The 18,375-nt window shown below is 54.4% G+C and overlaps 1 protein-coding gene across 1 annotated transcript in view; it reads left to right on the top strand.

The window, feature by feature from the left end:
• Positions 1-18,375, top strand: part of dnajc4 (DnaJ (Hsp40) homolog, subfamily C, member 4) — a 98,588-nt gene that overhangs the window by 41,765 nt on the left and 38,448 nt on the right. Inside the window, exons 5-6 of the mRNA XM_080183598.1 lie at positions 880-1,100; positions 16,075-16,242. Of these exons, the coding sequence (XP_080039724.1) occupies positions 880-1,100; positions 16,075-16,242 (389 nt within the window). The remainder of the gene's footprint in view (positions 1-879; positions 1,101-16,074; positions 16,243-18,375) is intronic.

The following is an 18,375-nucleotide window of genomic DNA, read 5'->3' as shown; positions in this document are numbered from 1 at the left end:
TTGGGATTTTTGCTTTTGTCCTGATGAGTGCAAGACAAAAAGTTTTGACAATATGCCTCTTTTCAGTTATATTCAACTTCTGTCTTTCCAAGTAACCGTTCTCTGTTCTTTCACTCTATTTGACAACAAGTGCCCATTCAAAGCACATCAGTGGCTGCAAAATACTTTGACCTGGTGTGGTACAAGATGCTATATAAATGCAGTTTTTCTTTTATGAATTACTGCAATGCAGCAACTCTCTGTCGAATGATATTTGCCTGGAGGTCCTTTGGAAGTGGGGTCACTGTTACAGGAAAAGTAGCAGCAGGTGGCACAGTGGTTAGCATTGCTGCCTCACAGCACCAGGACCCAGGTTCAATTCCTGTGGAATCTGCTCGTTCTCCCCGTGTCTACGTGGGTTTCCCCCTGCTGCTGCGGTTTCCTCCCTCTGTCCAAAGATGTACAGGTTAGGGTGGATTGGCTATGCTAAATTGCTTCTTGGTGTCCAAAGATGTACAGGTTAGTAGATTGGCTATGCTAAATTGCCCCTTGATGTCAAGGCAGCAGTGTGGATCCTCTGGATTAATTAACCGGGCCTCTGCACTCTGCGAGTCCTTTAGCATAAAGTTAACACTGAGTCACTGTCTGTGCAGAGTCTGCACATTCTCTCCATGTCTGCGTGGGTTTCCTCCGGGTGCTCTGGTTTCCTCCCACAGTCTGAAAGACATGCAGGTTAGGTGCTAAATTCTCCCTCAGTGTAACCCAAACAGACGCTGGAGTGTGGAGACTAGGGGAATTTTCTCAGTAACTTCATCGCAGTGTAAGCCTTACTTGTGACACTGATAAATAAATATGTGGGCTGTGATGATTAACTGTGCGCAAACTGTCCTGACTCTGCAGCTGCACCCAGACATCGACCTTTCCAACCCAGAGCTCCACAGCCGCTTTGTGAAGTTGAACGAGGCCTACAGCGTGCTGAGCAAGCCCAGTAGCCGGCGCGAGTACGACATCAAGCTGGAACTGCAGCGCCGTGCCCCTTCTGGAGCAGCTTCCTACCGCCCAGTGGCCAGCAGATACCGAGATGACCCCTTCTTCTACTCGCACCCGTCATCAGGATTCGGGTAAGGTCCACTGGTCACAGTCCCCCGTCCTGAGGTAGGAGGGTGACGAGCCATGTCTTAGCATGGGTGGGCCCTCCTGTTTCTTCAGGAGGAACTCTGCAGCTAATGAAACAACAACAAAACTTACTCCAACTTACAAATCAAACAAAGGGTTTAATGAAGAAACTTCATTACTCCAAACTTGGGGCCTCATCCTGGGCCACTCCAAGCTCTCGACAATCCTACATAACTCCCTATTTATAGTGAATGTGTTGGTCAGCTGACTGTTACACCACTGTGTGATTGGTTCCATGGTTTAGTGGGTCAGCTGACCTGTATGTCTTTGTTCCCATTGGTCACATTGTATCCAATACAAAGTTGTCACCAGTTACATTCTAACACCTCCCACCTCTCTGAGTCACAGGGCAGAGGGTCTGAGTCCCACTCCAGCTACTCAAGCACTAAGGAAACCCAGGCCCCCCCACACCCTGTGTCAGAGCACTGCACTTCACAGCTCCTGTCTTGCCTGCCAGAGCTTTTCTTTTAACATTAGCATGGGCATAAAGTTCTGACAGTGCAGAAGGAGGCCATTCAGCCCATTGACTCTGTCCCAATTCTTTGAATGAGCATCCCACCCAGACCTTCCCCTCCACCCCTGTGCTATCCCCTTAATCCCATCCATTCACCAAGGCCAATCCACCAAACCTGTGTTATAATTCAGATCAGAAGCTCCACAGTTTTGTGAAGTCTGGTTGGATCAAGCCTTTTTTACCCCTTTATTCACGCTATCAGAATAGCTTCTCTTCCCCCTTAAGTGCCTCTGGGCTGTGCACCCTGTTATAATCCAGGTCAGAAACTCCAAAGTGTTTTCTGAGTTCCACCTGGAATCATAAGTTTTGCATCTTGAAGTTGGCTAGGATAAGCAAGAGATATTTCACTTTGAGTATGACTCAAACGACCCACATGGGAGCTTTTATCCTTTGTTCATTCCTGGGACATGGGTGTCCCTGGCTGGGCCAGCATTTATTGCCCATCCCTAGTTGCCCCTTGGAGGGCAGTTGAGAGTCAACCACATTGCTGTGTCTCTGGAGTCACATGTAGGCCAGACCGGGGTAAGGACGGCAGATTTCCTTCCCTAAAGGGAACCAGATTTTCCGACAATGGGTCATCAGTAGATTCCTAATTCCAGATGTTTTTTATTGAATTCAGATTCCACCAAATGCCATGGTGGGATTCAAACCCGGGTCCCTCAGAACATTAGCTGGGTTTCTGGGTTAATAGTCTAGTGATAATACCACTGGCTATCACCTCTCCAAAGTTTATTCAAGAATACAGTTAACATATAGCGATAACTTTTACCGATTGCCAGTAAAAATCTTTGGAACTGTCTTCCCCAGACAGCAGCAGAAACAGGGTCAGCGAATACTTTTTAAAACTGAGGTAAATAAATTCTTGACTAACAAAGAGGATGTCAAAGGTTACCGGGGTTTAGGCAGGAATGTGGAGATTAGCCATGACCTTTTTGAATGGCAGAACCAGCTCGAAGGGCCGAATGGTCTACTGCTGCTCCTAACATGTATGCCCTGTACCATGATGAGTAATCCTGTTTTCCCATTGCAAATTGCAATCTGTAACAGGCAGATTGCTTTTAAAACTGAAATCAAGAATTGTTTACAACTGTATTCAAATCCTCATGTGCCGTGGGTGGGATCTAAACTTCCGGGCTTCTGGATTAAGAGACCAGGACCTCGGCACTGTGCGAGTCCTTTAGCATAAACCCAGCACAGTGGGTTAGCACTGCTACTTCGCAGCGCCAGGGACCTGGGTTCGATTCGCAGCTCGGGTCACTGTCAGTGTGGAGTCTGCATGTTCTCCCCGTGTCTGCGTGGGTTTCCTCCGGGTGCTCCGGTTTCCACCCAGGCTCCAGAATTGTGCAGGTTAGGGGATTGGCCATGTTAAATTGCCCCTTAGTATCAGAGGGATTAACAGGGTAAATGTGTGGGATTATGGGGATAGGGCCTGTATGGGACTGTAGAACAGTCCAGCACAGTACAGGCCCTTCGGCCCTCAATGTTGTGTCGAGCTATGTCCAAACCCAAGATCGAGCTATCCCACTCCCTATCATTCTGGTCGATGCAGACTTCTTCTGCACTGTCGGGATTTTATGAACCGCTAAAAGACATGCTGGTTATAGGCATTGATCTAAACAGGTACCATACTGTGGCAACAAGGAGAATTTCACAGTAACTCCATTGCAGAGGCTAATAAATAAATAAAAACTTAAAAGCACTGGCACAACTACGTGCCAGAAGCACGATTCCGGAAATGAATATACGGGGTGACGTGTAAATCCCTGCGTGGGAACCCAGGCGGGAAAAGGAACTGAGCAGGATCTAAAGGCGCTCAATCGAAAAGACCGGCAGGTTTGCCGCTCCTGGGAAGGAGCTCCCTCTGGTCTGAATTTACCAGATAGCAGCTCGTGTGGTGGCTGACAGAATGCCTCGAGGTAGGAGAAGGCCATGGCAAACCCAAATCGCTCCCGTGTTTGTTTAGGTGGCTGCTTGCCGGCTATGACATGACCCACCCCACATCAACGACTGTTGTTTCATTAGCTTCCCCACCCCAGTCACCAACCCCATTGAGGTGAGACCCCCCCCACCCACCTCATCTCCACTTATTCTAATAGTCAGAACATCAACCTGCACCTTTACACATGAAGCCTTTCCTCTGGAGAAGTGTAGGCTGATGGGGAGCCGGACTGTGTCTATATATCCCTGTGTGTGAACACAACTCCTCACTGATCTGAAGAAGGATTGACACACTGAAAGCTCCTGCTACCAAATGAACCTATTGGACTTTAACCTGGTGTTGTGAGACTTCTTAGCGGATTCAGGTCAAAGCCTTTGAGTTCTGAGTAACTCACCTCCCAACTCCACCACCCCCCCCCCCCCCCCCACCCCCCACATCTACATTCTCCCCTTGTCTGCATGGGGAGCTTTCTTCCGGGTGCTCCAGCTTCCTCCCACAGTCCAAAGATGTACAGGTTAGGTGAATTGGCCATGCTAAATTAAATTGCCCACCCCCCCCACCAACTGTCAGGGGGAGTAGCAGGGTAAAGGTGAGGATACAGGGATAAGACCTGGAACATTGTGTGGAGTCTGCACACTACCCCCAGGTCTGCATGGATTTCCTCCAGTTTCCCCCCACAGTCCAAAGATGTGCTGGTTAGGGTGCATTGACTGTGCTAAATTCTCCCTCAGTGTACCGGAGCGTGGCGAATTGCAGTATTAATGTAAATAAATTTAATATAAAAGCAGCTATATAGGACCCTGGTCAGACCCCTCTTGGAGTACTGTGCTCAGTTCTGGTTGCCCCATTACAGGAAGGGTGTGGAAGCCATAGAAAGGGTGCAGAGGAGATTTACAAGGGATGTTGCCTGGATTGGGAGGCATGCCTTATGAAGATAGGTTGAGGGAGTTCAGCCTTTTCTCCTTGGAGAGACGAAGGATGAGAGGTGACCTGATAGAGGTTTATTAGATGTTGAGAGGTATTGATCAAGTGGATTCTCAGAGGCTTTTTCCCAGGGCTGAAATGGCTGCCACAAAAGGACACAGGTTTAAGGTGCTGGGGAGTAGGGACAGAGGAGATGTCAGGGGTAAGTTTTTCTCTCAGAGAATGGTGGATGAGTGGAATGGGCTGCCAGCAATGTTGCTGGAGGCAGACTCAATAGAGTCTTTTAAGAAACATTTAGATAAGTACATGGAACTTAGGGAGATAGAGGGTTATAGGTAAGACTAGTAATCTCTAAGGTAGGGACATGTTCGGCACAACTTTGTGGGCCGAAGGGCCTGTATCGTGCTGTAGTTTTACTATGTTTCTTAAACCTACTTGTGACACTAATAAATAAACTTTAAGATACTGAGAGAAATGGGGGAGAATGTGGGACTCGCTTCCACGGGAGTGGGGGAGAATATGGGACTCACTCCCACAGGGAGTGGGGGAGAATGTGGGACTCGCTCCCACGGGGGGAGTGGGGGAGAATGTGGGACTCGCTCCCACGGGGGGAGTGGGGGAGAATGTGGGACTCACTCCCACGGGGGAGTGGGGGAGAATGTGGGACTCACTCCCACAGGGAGTGGGGGAGAATGTGGGACTCGCTCCCACGGGGGGAGTGGGGGAGAATGTGGGACTCGCTCCCACGGGGGGAGTGGGGGTGAATGTGGGACTCGCTGCCACGGGGAGTAGGGGACAGTGTGGGACTCGCTCCTGCACCCGATCCAGCTCTGAGGAGCGAATTCAGGCCGGGCAGTGTTTTATTTTATTTCGGCACACCCTCCGCATCTGTCACTTGTGCTAATAACGACACAGAGGTCAGAAGCTGTGTTTCTGGGGTGAACACACTTTGTGGCAGCTGGTTTGTAGAATGCAGAGGCTATAAAATGGAAAAGCATAGCCAGGAAATGTGAATCAAGTCTTTTATGAGGGGCAGTAAACTTCAGTTCGTTTACCTGCTGCAACTGGGCCCAATTACAACTTGCGTGCGTGCGTGCGTGTGTGCATGTCTATGTGCGTGCATGCGTGTGCATTTGTGTGTGCATATGTGGGCGTGTGCATTTGTGTGTGTGTGAGTGTGCGGGTGCGTGCGTGTGTGTGTGAGAGTGCGTGTGTGTGTGTGTGTGAGAGTGCGGGTGTGTGCACGTGTGTGTGTGTATGTGAGTGCGGGTGTGTGTGTGTGGGTGTGTGTGCGCGCGCGGGTGTGTGTATGTGTGTGTGCATGGGTTGGTGTGTTTGTGCCCATGTGTGTGACACCAGTAGGGAACACTCCCTAACAGTTGAAGGAGCCTCAGAGATCCCCAGCTGATTGGTGAACCATGTTCCACAAGGTCAGTTGCGCTTAGGGGCTGTGCTGATGGGTATCTGAGGCCTGCAGACACCAGGAGCCTGAACTTGGAGCCATCCGTCGTAAAATGCAGCATGAATTATTTCACTTTCCCCTCGAGGGCGAAGGGATGGCAGCCTTTCACCACCTCAGTGCCTGCCACACTGCCCTTTGCCCATCACTGCGGTACTCTCTTACTTTGCATAGCTTCTCCGCTAACATAGGCCGGGTGGTGACCTGCGCACTGCAAGATCCCACAACCAGCAGTGTGGTAACGAAAGGATAATCCACCCCCCCCCCCCACCCCCACCCGCCCGCGCAGTGATACTGGTCCCTGACCACCAGGCAGAAAGAACAAGCCCCCACCTCAAACCCTCCCCCACTCCGGCATCCTCGAGGTGCGTGAATTACATGCTCAGTTACCTCTGGAGTGGGAGCTCGGACCCTCAACCTGCTGTCTGAGAGGGAAAGGGCGTGATCTCCTGACCTCCAGAGAGGCATGGCAACGGGAGCAGCTTCCCGCGAGGCGATGGTACAATGCCAGATTGTGGGTGGTGGGCACTCGGCCTGGATTGAGGAGCCAGGTTCTGGGCAGGTGAGTGCCACCTCCTCTGGTAGCCGGTCGGCTGATAATCAGAAGCATGACAATCCCAGAGTTGTGTGCCACAGAACAAGGCCATTCAGCCCATGGAGGCTGCCCTGCCCTTCACCTGATGAAGGAGCAGTGCTCCGAAAGCTTGTGCTACCAAATAAACCTGTTGGACTTCAACCCAGTTTTGTGAGACTGCTTACTGTGCCTCTCAAAGTCCCATCCCAATTCTCCTCAGCTACCCTTTCCCTAGATCTCTCCTTATTCTCCTTCAAGTATTTATCCAATCTCCATGTGAAGGCTGCCTCAGATTCCCAACACCCTCATATTGGACAAAGTGTTCCAAAGCCTAACCACTCTGCAAAAGTACAGTTTTCCCTCACGTCACCTCAGAGTCATCCTGAGATCCCCTTCAATCTGTGCCCCCGGTAACCAAGCCCTCCAACTCTGCAAATACTTTATTTATTGATTTATTATTGTCACATGTACTGGGATACAGTGAAAAGTATTGTTTCTTGTTTGCGAGACAGACAGAGCATACCATTCATAGAGTACATAGGGGAGAAGGAAGGGGAGATTGCAGAATGTAGTGTTACAGTCGCAGCGAGGGTGTAGAGAAAGATCAACTTAATGCAAGGTAGGTCCATTCAAAAGTCTGACAGCAGCAGGGAAGAAGCTATTCTTGAGTCGGTCGGTACGTGATCTCAGACTTTTGTATCTTTTTCCCGATGGAAGAAGGTGGAAGAGAGAATGTCCGGGGTGTGTGGGGTCCTTGATTATGCCGGCTGCTTTTCCCTGAGGCAGTGGGAAGTGTAGACAGAGTCAATGGATGGGAGGCTGGTTTGTGTGATGGACTGGGCTACATTCAGAAGCCTTTGTAGTTCCTTGGGGTCTTGGGCAGAGCAGGAGCCCAGACCAAGCTGTGATACAACCAGAAAGAATGCTTTCTATGGGGTATCTGTAAAAATTGGTGAGAGAGTGGTTGCAAAGATCAGGTATTTGACAGAAGGGACAAGGGAGGGGGAAGAGAGAGTCATAGCAGATCTTTCTCTTTATCACTCCCATAAGAACATAAGAAATAGGAGCAGGAGTAGGCCATCTAGCCCTTCGAGCCTGCCCCACCATTCAATAAGATCATGGCTGATCTGTCGTGGCTCAGTTCCACATTCCCGCCCTCTCCCCATAACCCTTAATCCCCTCGCTTCTCAAAAACCCATCAACCCGCGTCTTAAAAATATTGAGCGAGGCAGCCTCCACCACCTCAACAGGCAGAGACTTCCAGAGATTCACCACCCCCTCCTCAACTCCGTTCTAAACCGCCCCCCCCCCCCCCCCCCCCCCCGCCCCCCTTTATCTTGAGGCTGTGCCCCCTAGTCCTACTGTCCTTTCTGAGCGGGAAGAGTCTCTCCACCTCTATCCTATCCACCCCATTCAACATCTTATATGTCTCAAATGAGATCTCCCTTCATTCTTCTAAACTCCCATAAGCCAGAAGCGATTTTGAGCTCAACTAATCCTAAATCGCAAAAACCCAGCTTGCAGGTGCAGCAGGTGGTCAGGAAGGCGAATGGGATGCTGGCCTTCATAGCGAGGGGGATTGAATATAAAAGTAGGGAGGTCTTGCTGCAGCTGTATAGGGCATTGGTGAGGCCGCAGCTGGAGTACTGTGTGCAGTTTTGGGCGCCGCACCTGCGCAAGGATATTTTGGCCCTGGAGGGAGTGCAGAGGAGGTTTACTAGGCTGATACCGGAGTTGAGGGGATTGAGCTATGAGGAGAGGCTGAATAAACTAGGCTTGTACTCATTAGAGTTTAGAAGAATGAGGGGAGATCTCATTGAGACGTATAAGATGATGAATGGGATGGATAGGATAGAGGTGGAGAGACTCTTCCCGCTCAAAAAAGACAGTAGGACTAGGGGGCACAGCCTCAAGATAAAGGGGAGGCGGTTTAGAACGGAGTTGAGGAGGAACTTCTTCACTCAAAGGGTGGTGAATCTCTGGAATTCTCTGCCCGTTGAAGTGGTGGAGGCTGCCTCGCTAAATATTTTTAAGAAGCGGGTTGATGGGTTTTTGATAAGAGAAGGGATTAAGGGTTATGGGGAGAGGGCGGGAAAGTGGAACTGAGCCACGACAGATCAGCCATGATCTTATTGAATGGCGGGGCAGGCTCGAAGGGCTAGATGGCCTACTCCTGCTCCTATTTCTTATGTTCTTATGTTCTTATGTTCTTAAAAAGCTAGCACAGATAATAATATATCAGACAAAGAGAAAGGCCCAGGAGACAAGGCGACAAGCCACAAGATAATGGCAAGGCATCACAGTGGGTAACAACGTGGGCTGGAAGAAAAGTGGCAGAGTACAAAGAAAAGGAGACATCTCCTCTCTCTGTCTCAGCCCAAAAACCGAACCCTATCGAAACTCCTCTTAGCCTTCCCCACAGCGGGGAGTCACCATGGCGACTCTCAACAGGAATAAAGTGAGATGGCAAAGTAACAGCTCGAACAAAGCACTATTGGGAGAGTATCCCTGTCAAATCCGAATGTTCACTAATCCCGGGATAGAATTCCCAACTCCAAAGCGCGGCATTGCGACACAATGTCCCTATCCCAGCTCCTTAATTCTCCAGTATATAACCCTGGTGGCTCACAGTCTCACCCAGGAAACATCAAATGCTGTGCTCTTTCCTTCTGCTCTCTGCGTTGGTTGCCCCGTAGGAGGTGTTTCGCTTTTAATCTGGAACCTGTCAAGTCCCAGAGGCAACACTGGGGAAAGATTTTGGGAGGGATATTCCGCAGAGGTGGCCCATCATTGGCCAGCAGTGGGGGCCCCCGGCCCGGCTGCTGTCCACATGTTCCCTATTGTTCGCACCCTCCACCATCAGGGAAACACAGTGACACAGTGGGTTAACACTGCTGTCTCACAGAGCCAGGGACCCGGGTTCGATTCCCGGGGACACGGTGACACAGTGGGTTAACACTGCTGTCTCACAGCGCCAGGGACCCGGGTTCTATTCCCGGGGGCACGGTGACACAGTGGGTTAACACTGCTGTCTCACAGCGCCAGGGACCCGGGTTCGATTCCCGGGGGCACGGTGACACAGTGGGTTAACACTGCTGTCTCACAGTGCCAGGGACCCGGGTTTGATTCCCGGGGGCACGGTGACACAGTGGGTTAACACTGCTGTCTCACAGTGCCAGGAACCCGGGTTTGATTCCCGGGGCACGGTGACACAGTGGGTTAACACTGCTGTCTCACAGTGCCAGGGACCCGGGTTTGATTCCCGGGGGCACGGTGACACAGTGGGTTAACACTGCTGTCTCACAGTGCCAGGGACCCGGGTTTGATTCCCGGGGGCACGGTGACACAGTGGGTTAACACTGCTGTCTCACAGTGCCAGGAACCCGGGTTTGATTCCCGGGGGCACGGTGACACAGTGGGTTAACACTGCTGTCTCACAGTGCCAGGGACCCGGGTTCGATTCCCGGGGACACGGTGACACAGTGGGTTAACACTGCTGTCTCACAGTGCCAGGAACCCGGCTTTGATTCCCGGGGGCACGGTGACACAGTGGGTTAACACTGCTGTCTCACAGTGCCAGGAACCCGGGTTTGATTCCCGGGGGCACGGTGACACAGTGGGTTAACACTGCTGTCTCACAGTGCCAGGGACCCGGGTTTGATTCCCGGGGGCACGGTGACACAGTGGGTTAACACTGCTGTCTCACAGTGCCAGGAACCCGGGTTTGATTCCCGGGGGCACGGTGACACAGTGGGTTAACACTGCTGTCTCACAGTGCCAGGGACCCGGGTTCGATTCCCGGGGACACGGTGACACAGTGGGTTAACACTGCTGTCTCACAGTGCCAGGAACCCGGCTTTGATTCCCGGGGGCACGGTGACACAGTGGGTTAACACTGCTGTCTCACAGAGCCAGGGACCCGGGTTCGATTCCCGGCTTGGGTCACTGTCTGTGCAGCGTCTGCACGTTCTACCAGTGTCTGCATGGGTTTCCTCCAGATGCTCGGTTTCCTCCCACAGTCCAAAGACATACTGGTTAGTTGAATTAGCCATACTAAATTGCCCCTTAGTGTCCAAAGATGTGTAGGTTAGGGTGGATTCGCCATGCTAAATTGTCCCTCGGTAGTGAAGCAAGCGCGGTTAGCTTGTCAGACCTGTGAAGAAGCTGACAATTTGAAAGGTGTGTGTATTTTTGTTCCTGGGCTGTGGATGAATTACTGCCTGCTCTGGAATGTTCTGTCCCGCTGAGCACTGCACAAAGGGAAAGGGGAGAGCGGAATGGCAACACGTGCAGGAACCTTCTCACTCGACCCCTCCACAATCAAAAGAGGTCGGATGCACGCTTGACGTGCACCTTTGTCCACACCTTCTGTACAGAGAGAGCTCGGAACGCACAGCAGAGGGGAAGAGAGCCGCCTGGGCATGCCAGACCCCTACTCTGCACCAGCCAAGCGAGCAGCTCTCATTATAATCCCAGCCCGTTCCTTCTTGTGGCCGGCAGGAAAATAATAATAATCATCTTTTCATCCCCTTTCTATCAAACAATATTTACCATTCCCCTCCTGTCAGCTCGCCTGCATCTCGTCAGTCACCGAGCTGACAGCTCCCGTCCATTCAGAAGCAGGCCCAAAACCACAACATCTGCTCCGACAGTCAGGCGTACTGCGCTGTAAATATTTTCCCTTCTGTCTGAAAGAACCTTGTCTGCAGGTTCGCTGTGTGCAGAATGGTAGATTCCTGACACAGCAGGAGGAGACCATTCGGCCCATCAAGTCTGCACCGGCCACAATCCCACCCAAAGTCAATTTATTAGTGTTACAAGTCAGCCTCACATTAACACTGCAGTGAAGTTACTGTGAAAACCCCCTCTCCCCTTCACTCTCTCCTCCCCTCTCCCCTTCGCCCCCTCTCCCCTTCGCCCCCTCTCCCCTTCGCCCCCTCCTCCCCTCTCCCCTCCACCCCCTCCGCCCCTCTCCCCTCCGCCCTCTCCTCCCCTCTCCCCTCCGCCCCCTCCTCCCCTCTCCTCTTCGCCCCCTCCTCCCCTCTCTGCTTCACCCCCTCCTCCCCTCTCTGCTTCACCCCCTCCTCCCCTCTCTGCTTCACCCCCTCCTCCCCTCTCTGCTTCACCCCCTCCTCCCCTCTCTGCTTCACCCCCTCCTCCCCTCTCTGCTTCACCCCCTCCTCCCCTCCCTGCTTCACCCCCTCCTCCCCTCTCTGCTTCACCCCCTCCTCCCCTCTCTGCTTCACCCCCTCCTCCCCTCTCTGCTTCACCCCCTCCTCCCCTCTCTGCTTCACCCCCTCCTCCCCTCTCTGCTTCACCCCCTCCTCCCCTCTCTGCTTCACCCCCTCCTCCCCTCTCTGCTTCACCCCCTCCTCCCCTCTCTGCTTCACCCCCTCCTCCCCTCTCTGCTTCACCCCCTCCTCCCCTCTCTGCTTCACCCCCTCCTCCCCTCTCTGCTTCACCCCCTCCTCCCCTCTCCCCTCCTCCCCTCTCCCCTTCGCCCCCTCTCCCCTTCGCCCCCTCTCCCCTTCGCCCCCTCTCCCCTTCGCCCCCTCTCCCCTTCGCCCCCTCTCCCCTTCGCCCCCTCTCCCCTTCGCCCCCTCTCCCCTTCGCCCCCTCTCCCCTTCGCCCCCTCTCCCCTTCGCCCCCTCTCCCCTTCGCCCCCTCTCCCCTTCGCCCCCTCTCCCCTTCGCCCCCTCTCCCCTTCGCCCCCTCTCCCCTTCGCCCCCTCTCCCCTTCGCCCCCTCTCCCCTTCGCCCCCTCTCCCCTTCGCCCCCTCCTCCCCTCTCCCCTCCGCCCCCTCCTCTCCTCTCCCTTCCGCCCCCTCCTCCCCTCTCCCCTTCGCCCCTCCTCCCCTCTCCCCTTCGCCCCCTCCTCCCCTCTCCCTTCGGCCCCTCCTCCCCTCTCCCCTTCGGCCCCTCCTCCCCTCTCCCCTTCGGCCCCTCCTCCCCTCTCCCCTTCGCCCCGTCCTCCCCTCTCCCCTTCGCCCCGTCCTCCCCTCTCCCCTTCGCCCCCTCCTCCCCTCTCCCCTTCGCCCCCTCCTCCCCTCTCCCCTTCGCCCCCTTCTCCCCTCTCCCCTTCGCCCCCTCCTCCCCTCTCCCCTTCGCCCCCTCCTCCCCTCTCCCCTTCGCCCCCTCCTCCCCTCTCCCCTTCGCCCCCTCCTCCCCTCTCCCCTTTGCCCCCTCCTCCCCTCTCCCCTTCGCCCCCTCCTCCCCTCTCCCCTTCGCCCCCTCCTCCCCTCTCCCCTTCGCCCCTCCTCCCCTCTCCCCTTCGCCCCCTTCTCCCCTCTCCCCTTCGCCCCCTCCTCCCCTCTCCCCTTCGCCCCCTCCTCCCCTCTCCCCTTCGCCCCCTCCTCCCCTCTCCCCTCTCCCCTTTGCCCCCTCCTCCCCTCTCCCCTTCGCCCCCTCCTCCCCTCTCCCCTTCGCCCCCTCCTCCCCTCTCCCCTTCGGCCCCCTCCTCCCCTCTCCCCTTCGCCCCCTCCTCCCCTCTCCCCTTCGCCCCCTCCTCCCCTCTCCCCTTCGCCCCCTCCTCCCCTCTCCCCTTCGCCCCCTCCTCCCCTCTCCCCTTCGCCCCCTCCTCCCTCTCCCCGTTCGCCCCCTCCTCCCCTCTCCCCTTCGCCCCCTCCTCCCCTCTCCCTTCGCCCCCTCCTCCCCTCTCCCCTTCGCCCCCTCCTCCCCTCTCCCCTTCGCCCCCTCCTCCCCTCTCCCCTTCGCCCCCTCCTCCCCTCTCCCCTTCGCCCCCTCCTCCCCTCTCCCCTTCGCCCCCTCCTCCCCTCTTCCCTTCGCCCCCTCCTCCCCTCTCCCTTCGCCCCCTCCTCCCCTCTCCCCTTCGCCCCCTCCTCCCCTCTCCCCTTCGCCCCCTCCTCCCCTCTCCCCTTCGCCCCCTCCTCCCCTCTCCCCTTCGCCCCCTCCTCCCTCTCCTCCTCCCCTCTCCCCTTCGCCCCCTCCTCCCCTCTCCCCTTCGCCCCCTCCTCCCCTCTCCCCTTCGCCCCCTCCTCCCCTCTCCCCTTCGCCCCCTCCTCCCCTCTCCCCTTCGCCCCCTCCTCCCCTCTCCCCTTCGCCCCCTCCTCCCCTCTCCCCTTCGCCCCCTCCTCCCCTCTCCCCTTCGCCCCCTCCTCCCCTCTCCCCTTCGCCCCCTCCTCCCCTCTCCCCTTCGCCCCCTCCTCCCCTCTCCCCTTCGCCCCCTCCTCCCCTCTCCCCTTCGCCCCCTCCTCCCCTCTCCCCTTCGCCCCCTCCTCCCCTCTCCCCTTCGCCCCCTCCTCCCCTCTCCCCTTCGCCCCCTCCTCCCCTCTCCCCTTCGCCCCCTCCTCCCCTCTCCCCTTCGCCCCCTCCTCCCCTCTCCCCTTCGCCCCCTCCTCCCCTCTCCCCTTCGCCCCTTCGCCCCCTCTCCCCTTCGCCCCCTTCGCCCCCTCTCCCTTCGCCCCCTCTCCCCTTCGCCCCCTCTCCCCTTCGCCCCCTCTCCCCTTCGCCCCCTCTCCCCTTCGCCCCCTCTCCCCTTCGCCCCCTCTCCCCTTCGCCCCCTCTCCCCTTCGCCCCCTCTCCCCTTCGCCCCCTCGCCCCCTCCTCCCCTCTCCCCTTCGCCCCCTCCTCCCCTCTCCCCTTCGCCCCCTCCTCCCCTCTCCCCTTCGCCCCCTCCTCCCCTCTCCCCTTCGCCCCCTCCTCCCCTCTCCCCTCTCCCCTTCGCCCCCTCCTCCCCTCTCCCCTCTCCCCTTCGCCCCCTCCTCCCCTCTCCCCTTCGCCCCCTCCTCCCCTCTCCCCTCCGCCCCCTCCTCCCCTCTCCCCTTCGCCCCCTCCTCCCCTCTCCCCTTCGCCCCCTCCTCCCCTCTCCCCTTCGCCCCCTCCTCCCCTCTCCCCTCTCCCCTCCTCCCCTCTCCCCTCCGCCCCCTCCTCCCCTCTCCCCTCCTCCCCCCTCCCCTCCGCCTCCTCCTCCTCTCCTCCCCCTCCCCTTTTCTCGATCTCTCACTCTCCCCACCCCCCCACTCTTTCTCCTCTCTCTCTCTCTCTCTCTCTCCCCCCACCACCCCCCGCAGTCATGCTCATGATGTGGAGATGCCAGTGATGGATTGGGGTAAACATAGCAAGAAGTCTCATGACGCCAGGTTAAAGTCCAACAGGTTTATTTGGAATCATGAGCTTTCCGAGTGTGGCTGCACGTATTTGGGACTGTGGGAGGAAACCAGAGGAAACCCACGTAGACACGGGGAGAACGTGCAGGCTCCACACCGACAGTGACCTGAGCCAGGAATCGAACCCGGGTCCCTGGCGATGTGCCACCGTGCCTGCCCAGGCCCTATTCCCGTGACCCCACAAATTCACCCTGCTAATCCCCCTGACACTAAGGTCAATGAGAATGGGATTCTGAGCCCCTTCCAACTCCATGCCAGCCTTTCCGCACCAGCAGGCAGGGTTCCCTGAGACATGTGGAAGGTCTGGAGTCTGTCACCTCATCATCACCATCTCCAGCCCTTGTAAGTTTATTTATTAGTGTCACAAGTAGGCTTACATTAACACTGCAATGAAGTTACTGTGAAAATCCCCTAGTCGCCCACACTCCGGTGCCTGTTCGGGTTACACTGAGGGGGAATTTAGCACGTCGGATCTACACTAACTTTTACCCCATAACACCATGTATTTACCCCTCTAATCCCCCGAATCTACACATCTTTGGACATTAAGGGACAATTTAGCATGGCCAATCCACCTAACCTGCACATCTTTGGACACTAAGGGGCAATTTAGCATGGCCAATCCACCTAACCTACATACCTTGGGACGCTAAGGGGCAATTTAGCATTGCTAATCCCCCTAACCAACGCAATTTGTATGGGCAGCACAGTGGCACAGTGGTTTGCACTGCTGCCTCACGGCACCAAGGAGTTGGGTTCGATTTGTGACTCGGGTCACTGTCTGTGTGGAGTTTGCACATTCTCCCCGTGTCTGTATGAGTTTCGTCTGGGTGCTCTGGTTTCCTCCCACAGTGCAAAAGACATGCTGGTTAGGGTGCATTGGCTGTGCTAAATTCCACCTAGTGTACCCAAATAGGCACCGGAGTGTTTTCACAGTAACTTCATTGCAGTGTTAATGTATATTTTTCAGATGGAAATTTGTTTCAGCTCAGACTCAGGCTCAATCTTCCTACTTCTTCACAGCAAGTGTTGTTTCCACCAGCATTTTAGTGCCTTATGACCTGCACTTTGTGTCAGAGAATTGTACAAGATTAGATTTACTCAGCTAGTTGTGCACAATCTTGTCCTTTCCAAAAAGTTCCTGAATGAAATCACACTTGCAGCCCATTCTCCTCAGGCTAAGACATGCTAGCTCAATTTATTTGCTGGATATGTGATTACACAGAAGCAAGCAGAAAGTAGCCGAGCGATCAACAAACCCATTCTGAAAATGGCAGTTGATTTTGGGTTTCGGTTAATCTTTCAGCATAAAACCAGTTCAATTTTCTTTTCTTTTCAATTGGTGTCCCTTCATCCCCTCGTCTTCCCGACCCCGTCTCAAAAGCTTCGAGAAGTCTGAGGGCCAGAGGTACTGGGAGCAGTTCCGGTATGCCACGCCGGAGGAGTATGCAGCTTTTCAAAGCACCAAGAGGAGGAGGAGGAACCTGAAGGCTTTTGGCTACTGTCTCTTTGTGATGTTGGCTGGTGTGTTAATCCACTACATGGGTTTCAGGTATGTAGGATGTATGGAAACCGGAATGTTTTCCTGATACGTTTAACCAGCTTTTCTGCTGTGTCTCTCTGTTATCGAACCTGCGGGCGAGAGTGGGAGGAGGTAACTATGTGTGTGGGTCAACACTTTCATTAGTCACTATACATCACTGTCTACTTTCAAATCGTGATGTGGAGATGTTGGCGTTCGAAAGGGGTGTGCACAGTAAGATGTCTCACAAGACCAGATTAAAGTCCAACAGGTTTATTTGGAAACACGAGCTTTCGGATTGCTGCTCCCTCATCAGGTAAGTGGAGGAAGAAGGAGCAGCACTCAGGAAGCTCGTGTTTCCAAGTAAACCTGTTGGACATTAACCCGGTGTTGTGAGACTTTTTACTGCACTTACAAATCAGTCAAGCACTTATCAGATGCAAATCCACCTTGCTGTTCAAAATACCATGGAGTAGCTGTAAGAGCAAAGTGATTGAGATTTACTCTGTATCTAACCCTGTGCTGTACCTGTCCTGGGAGTGTTTGATGGGGGACAGTGTAGAGGGAGCTTTACTCTGTATCTAACCCCGTGTTGTACCTGTCCTGGGAGTGTTTGATGGGGGGACAGTGTGGAGGGAGCTTTACTCTGTATCTAACCCCATGCTGTACCAGTCCTGGGAGTGTTTGAACATAAGAACATAAGAAATAGGAGCAGGAGTAGGCCATCTAGCCCTTCGAGCCTGCCCCGCCATTCAATAAGATCATGGCTGATCTGTCGTGGCTCAGTTCCACATTCCCGCCCTCTCCCCATAACCCTTAATCCCCTCTCTTATCAAAAACCCATCAACCCGCGTCTTAAAAATATTTAGCGAGGTAGCCTCCACCACTTCAACGGGCAGAGAATTCCAGAGATTCACCACCCTTTGAGTGAAGAAGTTCCTCCTCAACTCCGTTCTAAACCGCCCCCCCTTTATCTTGAGGCTGTGTCCCCTAGTCCTATTATCCTTTCTGAGCGGGAAGAGTCTCTCCACCTCTATCCTATCCATCCCATTCATCATCTTATACGTCTCAATGAGATCTCCCCTCATTCTTCTAAACTCTAACGAGTACAAGCCTAGTTTATTCAGCCTCTCCTCATAGCTCAACCCCCTCAACTCCGGCATCAGCCTAGTAAACCTCCTCTGCACTCCCTCCAAGGCCAAAATATCCTTGCGTAAGTACGGCGCCCAAAACTGCACGCAGTACTCCAGCTGCGGCCTCACCAATGCCCTATACAGCCGCAGCAAGACCTCCCTACTTTTATATTCAATCCCCCTCGCTATGAAGGCCAGCATCCCATTCGCCTTCCTGATCACCTGCTGCACCTGCAAGCTGGGTTTTTGCGACTCATGCACAAGGACCCCGAGGTCCCTCTGCATCGTCGCCTGCTGCAGTTTTTCTCCACGTAAGTGATAATCCTTCCTACCATTATTCCTACCAAAGTGGACCACCTCGCACTTGCCAACATTAAATTCCATTTGCCATTTCCTGGCCCATTCGCCCAGCCTATCTAGATCCTTCTGTAGACTCTCCACACCCTCCGCACAATTTGCCTTTCCTCCAATCTTGGTATCATCAGCAAATTTCGACACCCTACACTCGGTTCCCTCCTCCAGATCATCTGTATAAATGGTAAATAGCTGAGGCCCCAGCACCAACCCCTGAGGCACTCCACTAGTCACCGTCCACCAATCCGAATAGCACCCATTGACCCCCACTCTCTGCCTCCTATTTGACAACCAATCCTCTATCCACGCTAACACCCTACCCCCAACTCCCTGTCCCCTGACCTTCTGCAATAACCTCCTGTGAGGTACCTTGTCAAACGCCTTCTGAAAATCCAGAAAGACCACATCCACCGGCTCTCCTCTATCCACTGCCCTAGACACATCCTCATAGAACTCCAGTAAATTTGTCAGACACGACTTCCCTTTAATGAAACCTTGCTGCGTCTGCTCTATCAAGCAATTCCTCTCAAGATGCCTCGCTATTTCCTCCTTGATGACGGATTCTAACATTTTACCTACAACAGACGTTAAACTAACCAGCCTATAATTCCCTGCCTTTTGCCTGGCACCCTTCTTAAACAACGGCGTAACATTAGCCGCTTTCCAATCTTCCGGC

This window comes from Carcharhinus amblyrhynchos, unplaced genomic scaffold (assembly GCF_965287045.1).
Source record: "Carcharhinus amblyrhynchos unplaced genomic scaffold, sCarAmb.v2.hapA chromosome_343, whole genome shotgun sequence".
NCBI lineage: Eukaryota > Metazoa > Chordata > Chondrichthyes > Carcharhiniformes > Carcharhinidae > Carcharhinus > Carcharhinus amblyrhynchos.
This window is presented reverse-complemented; position numbering and strand designations above follow the sequence as displayed.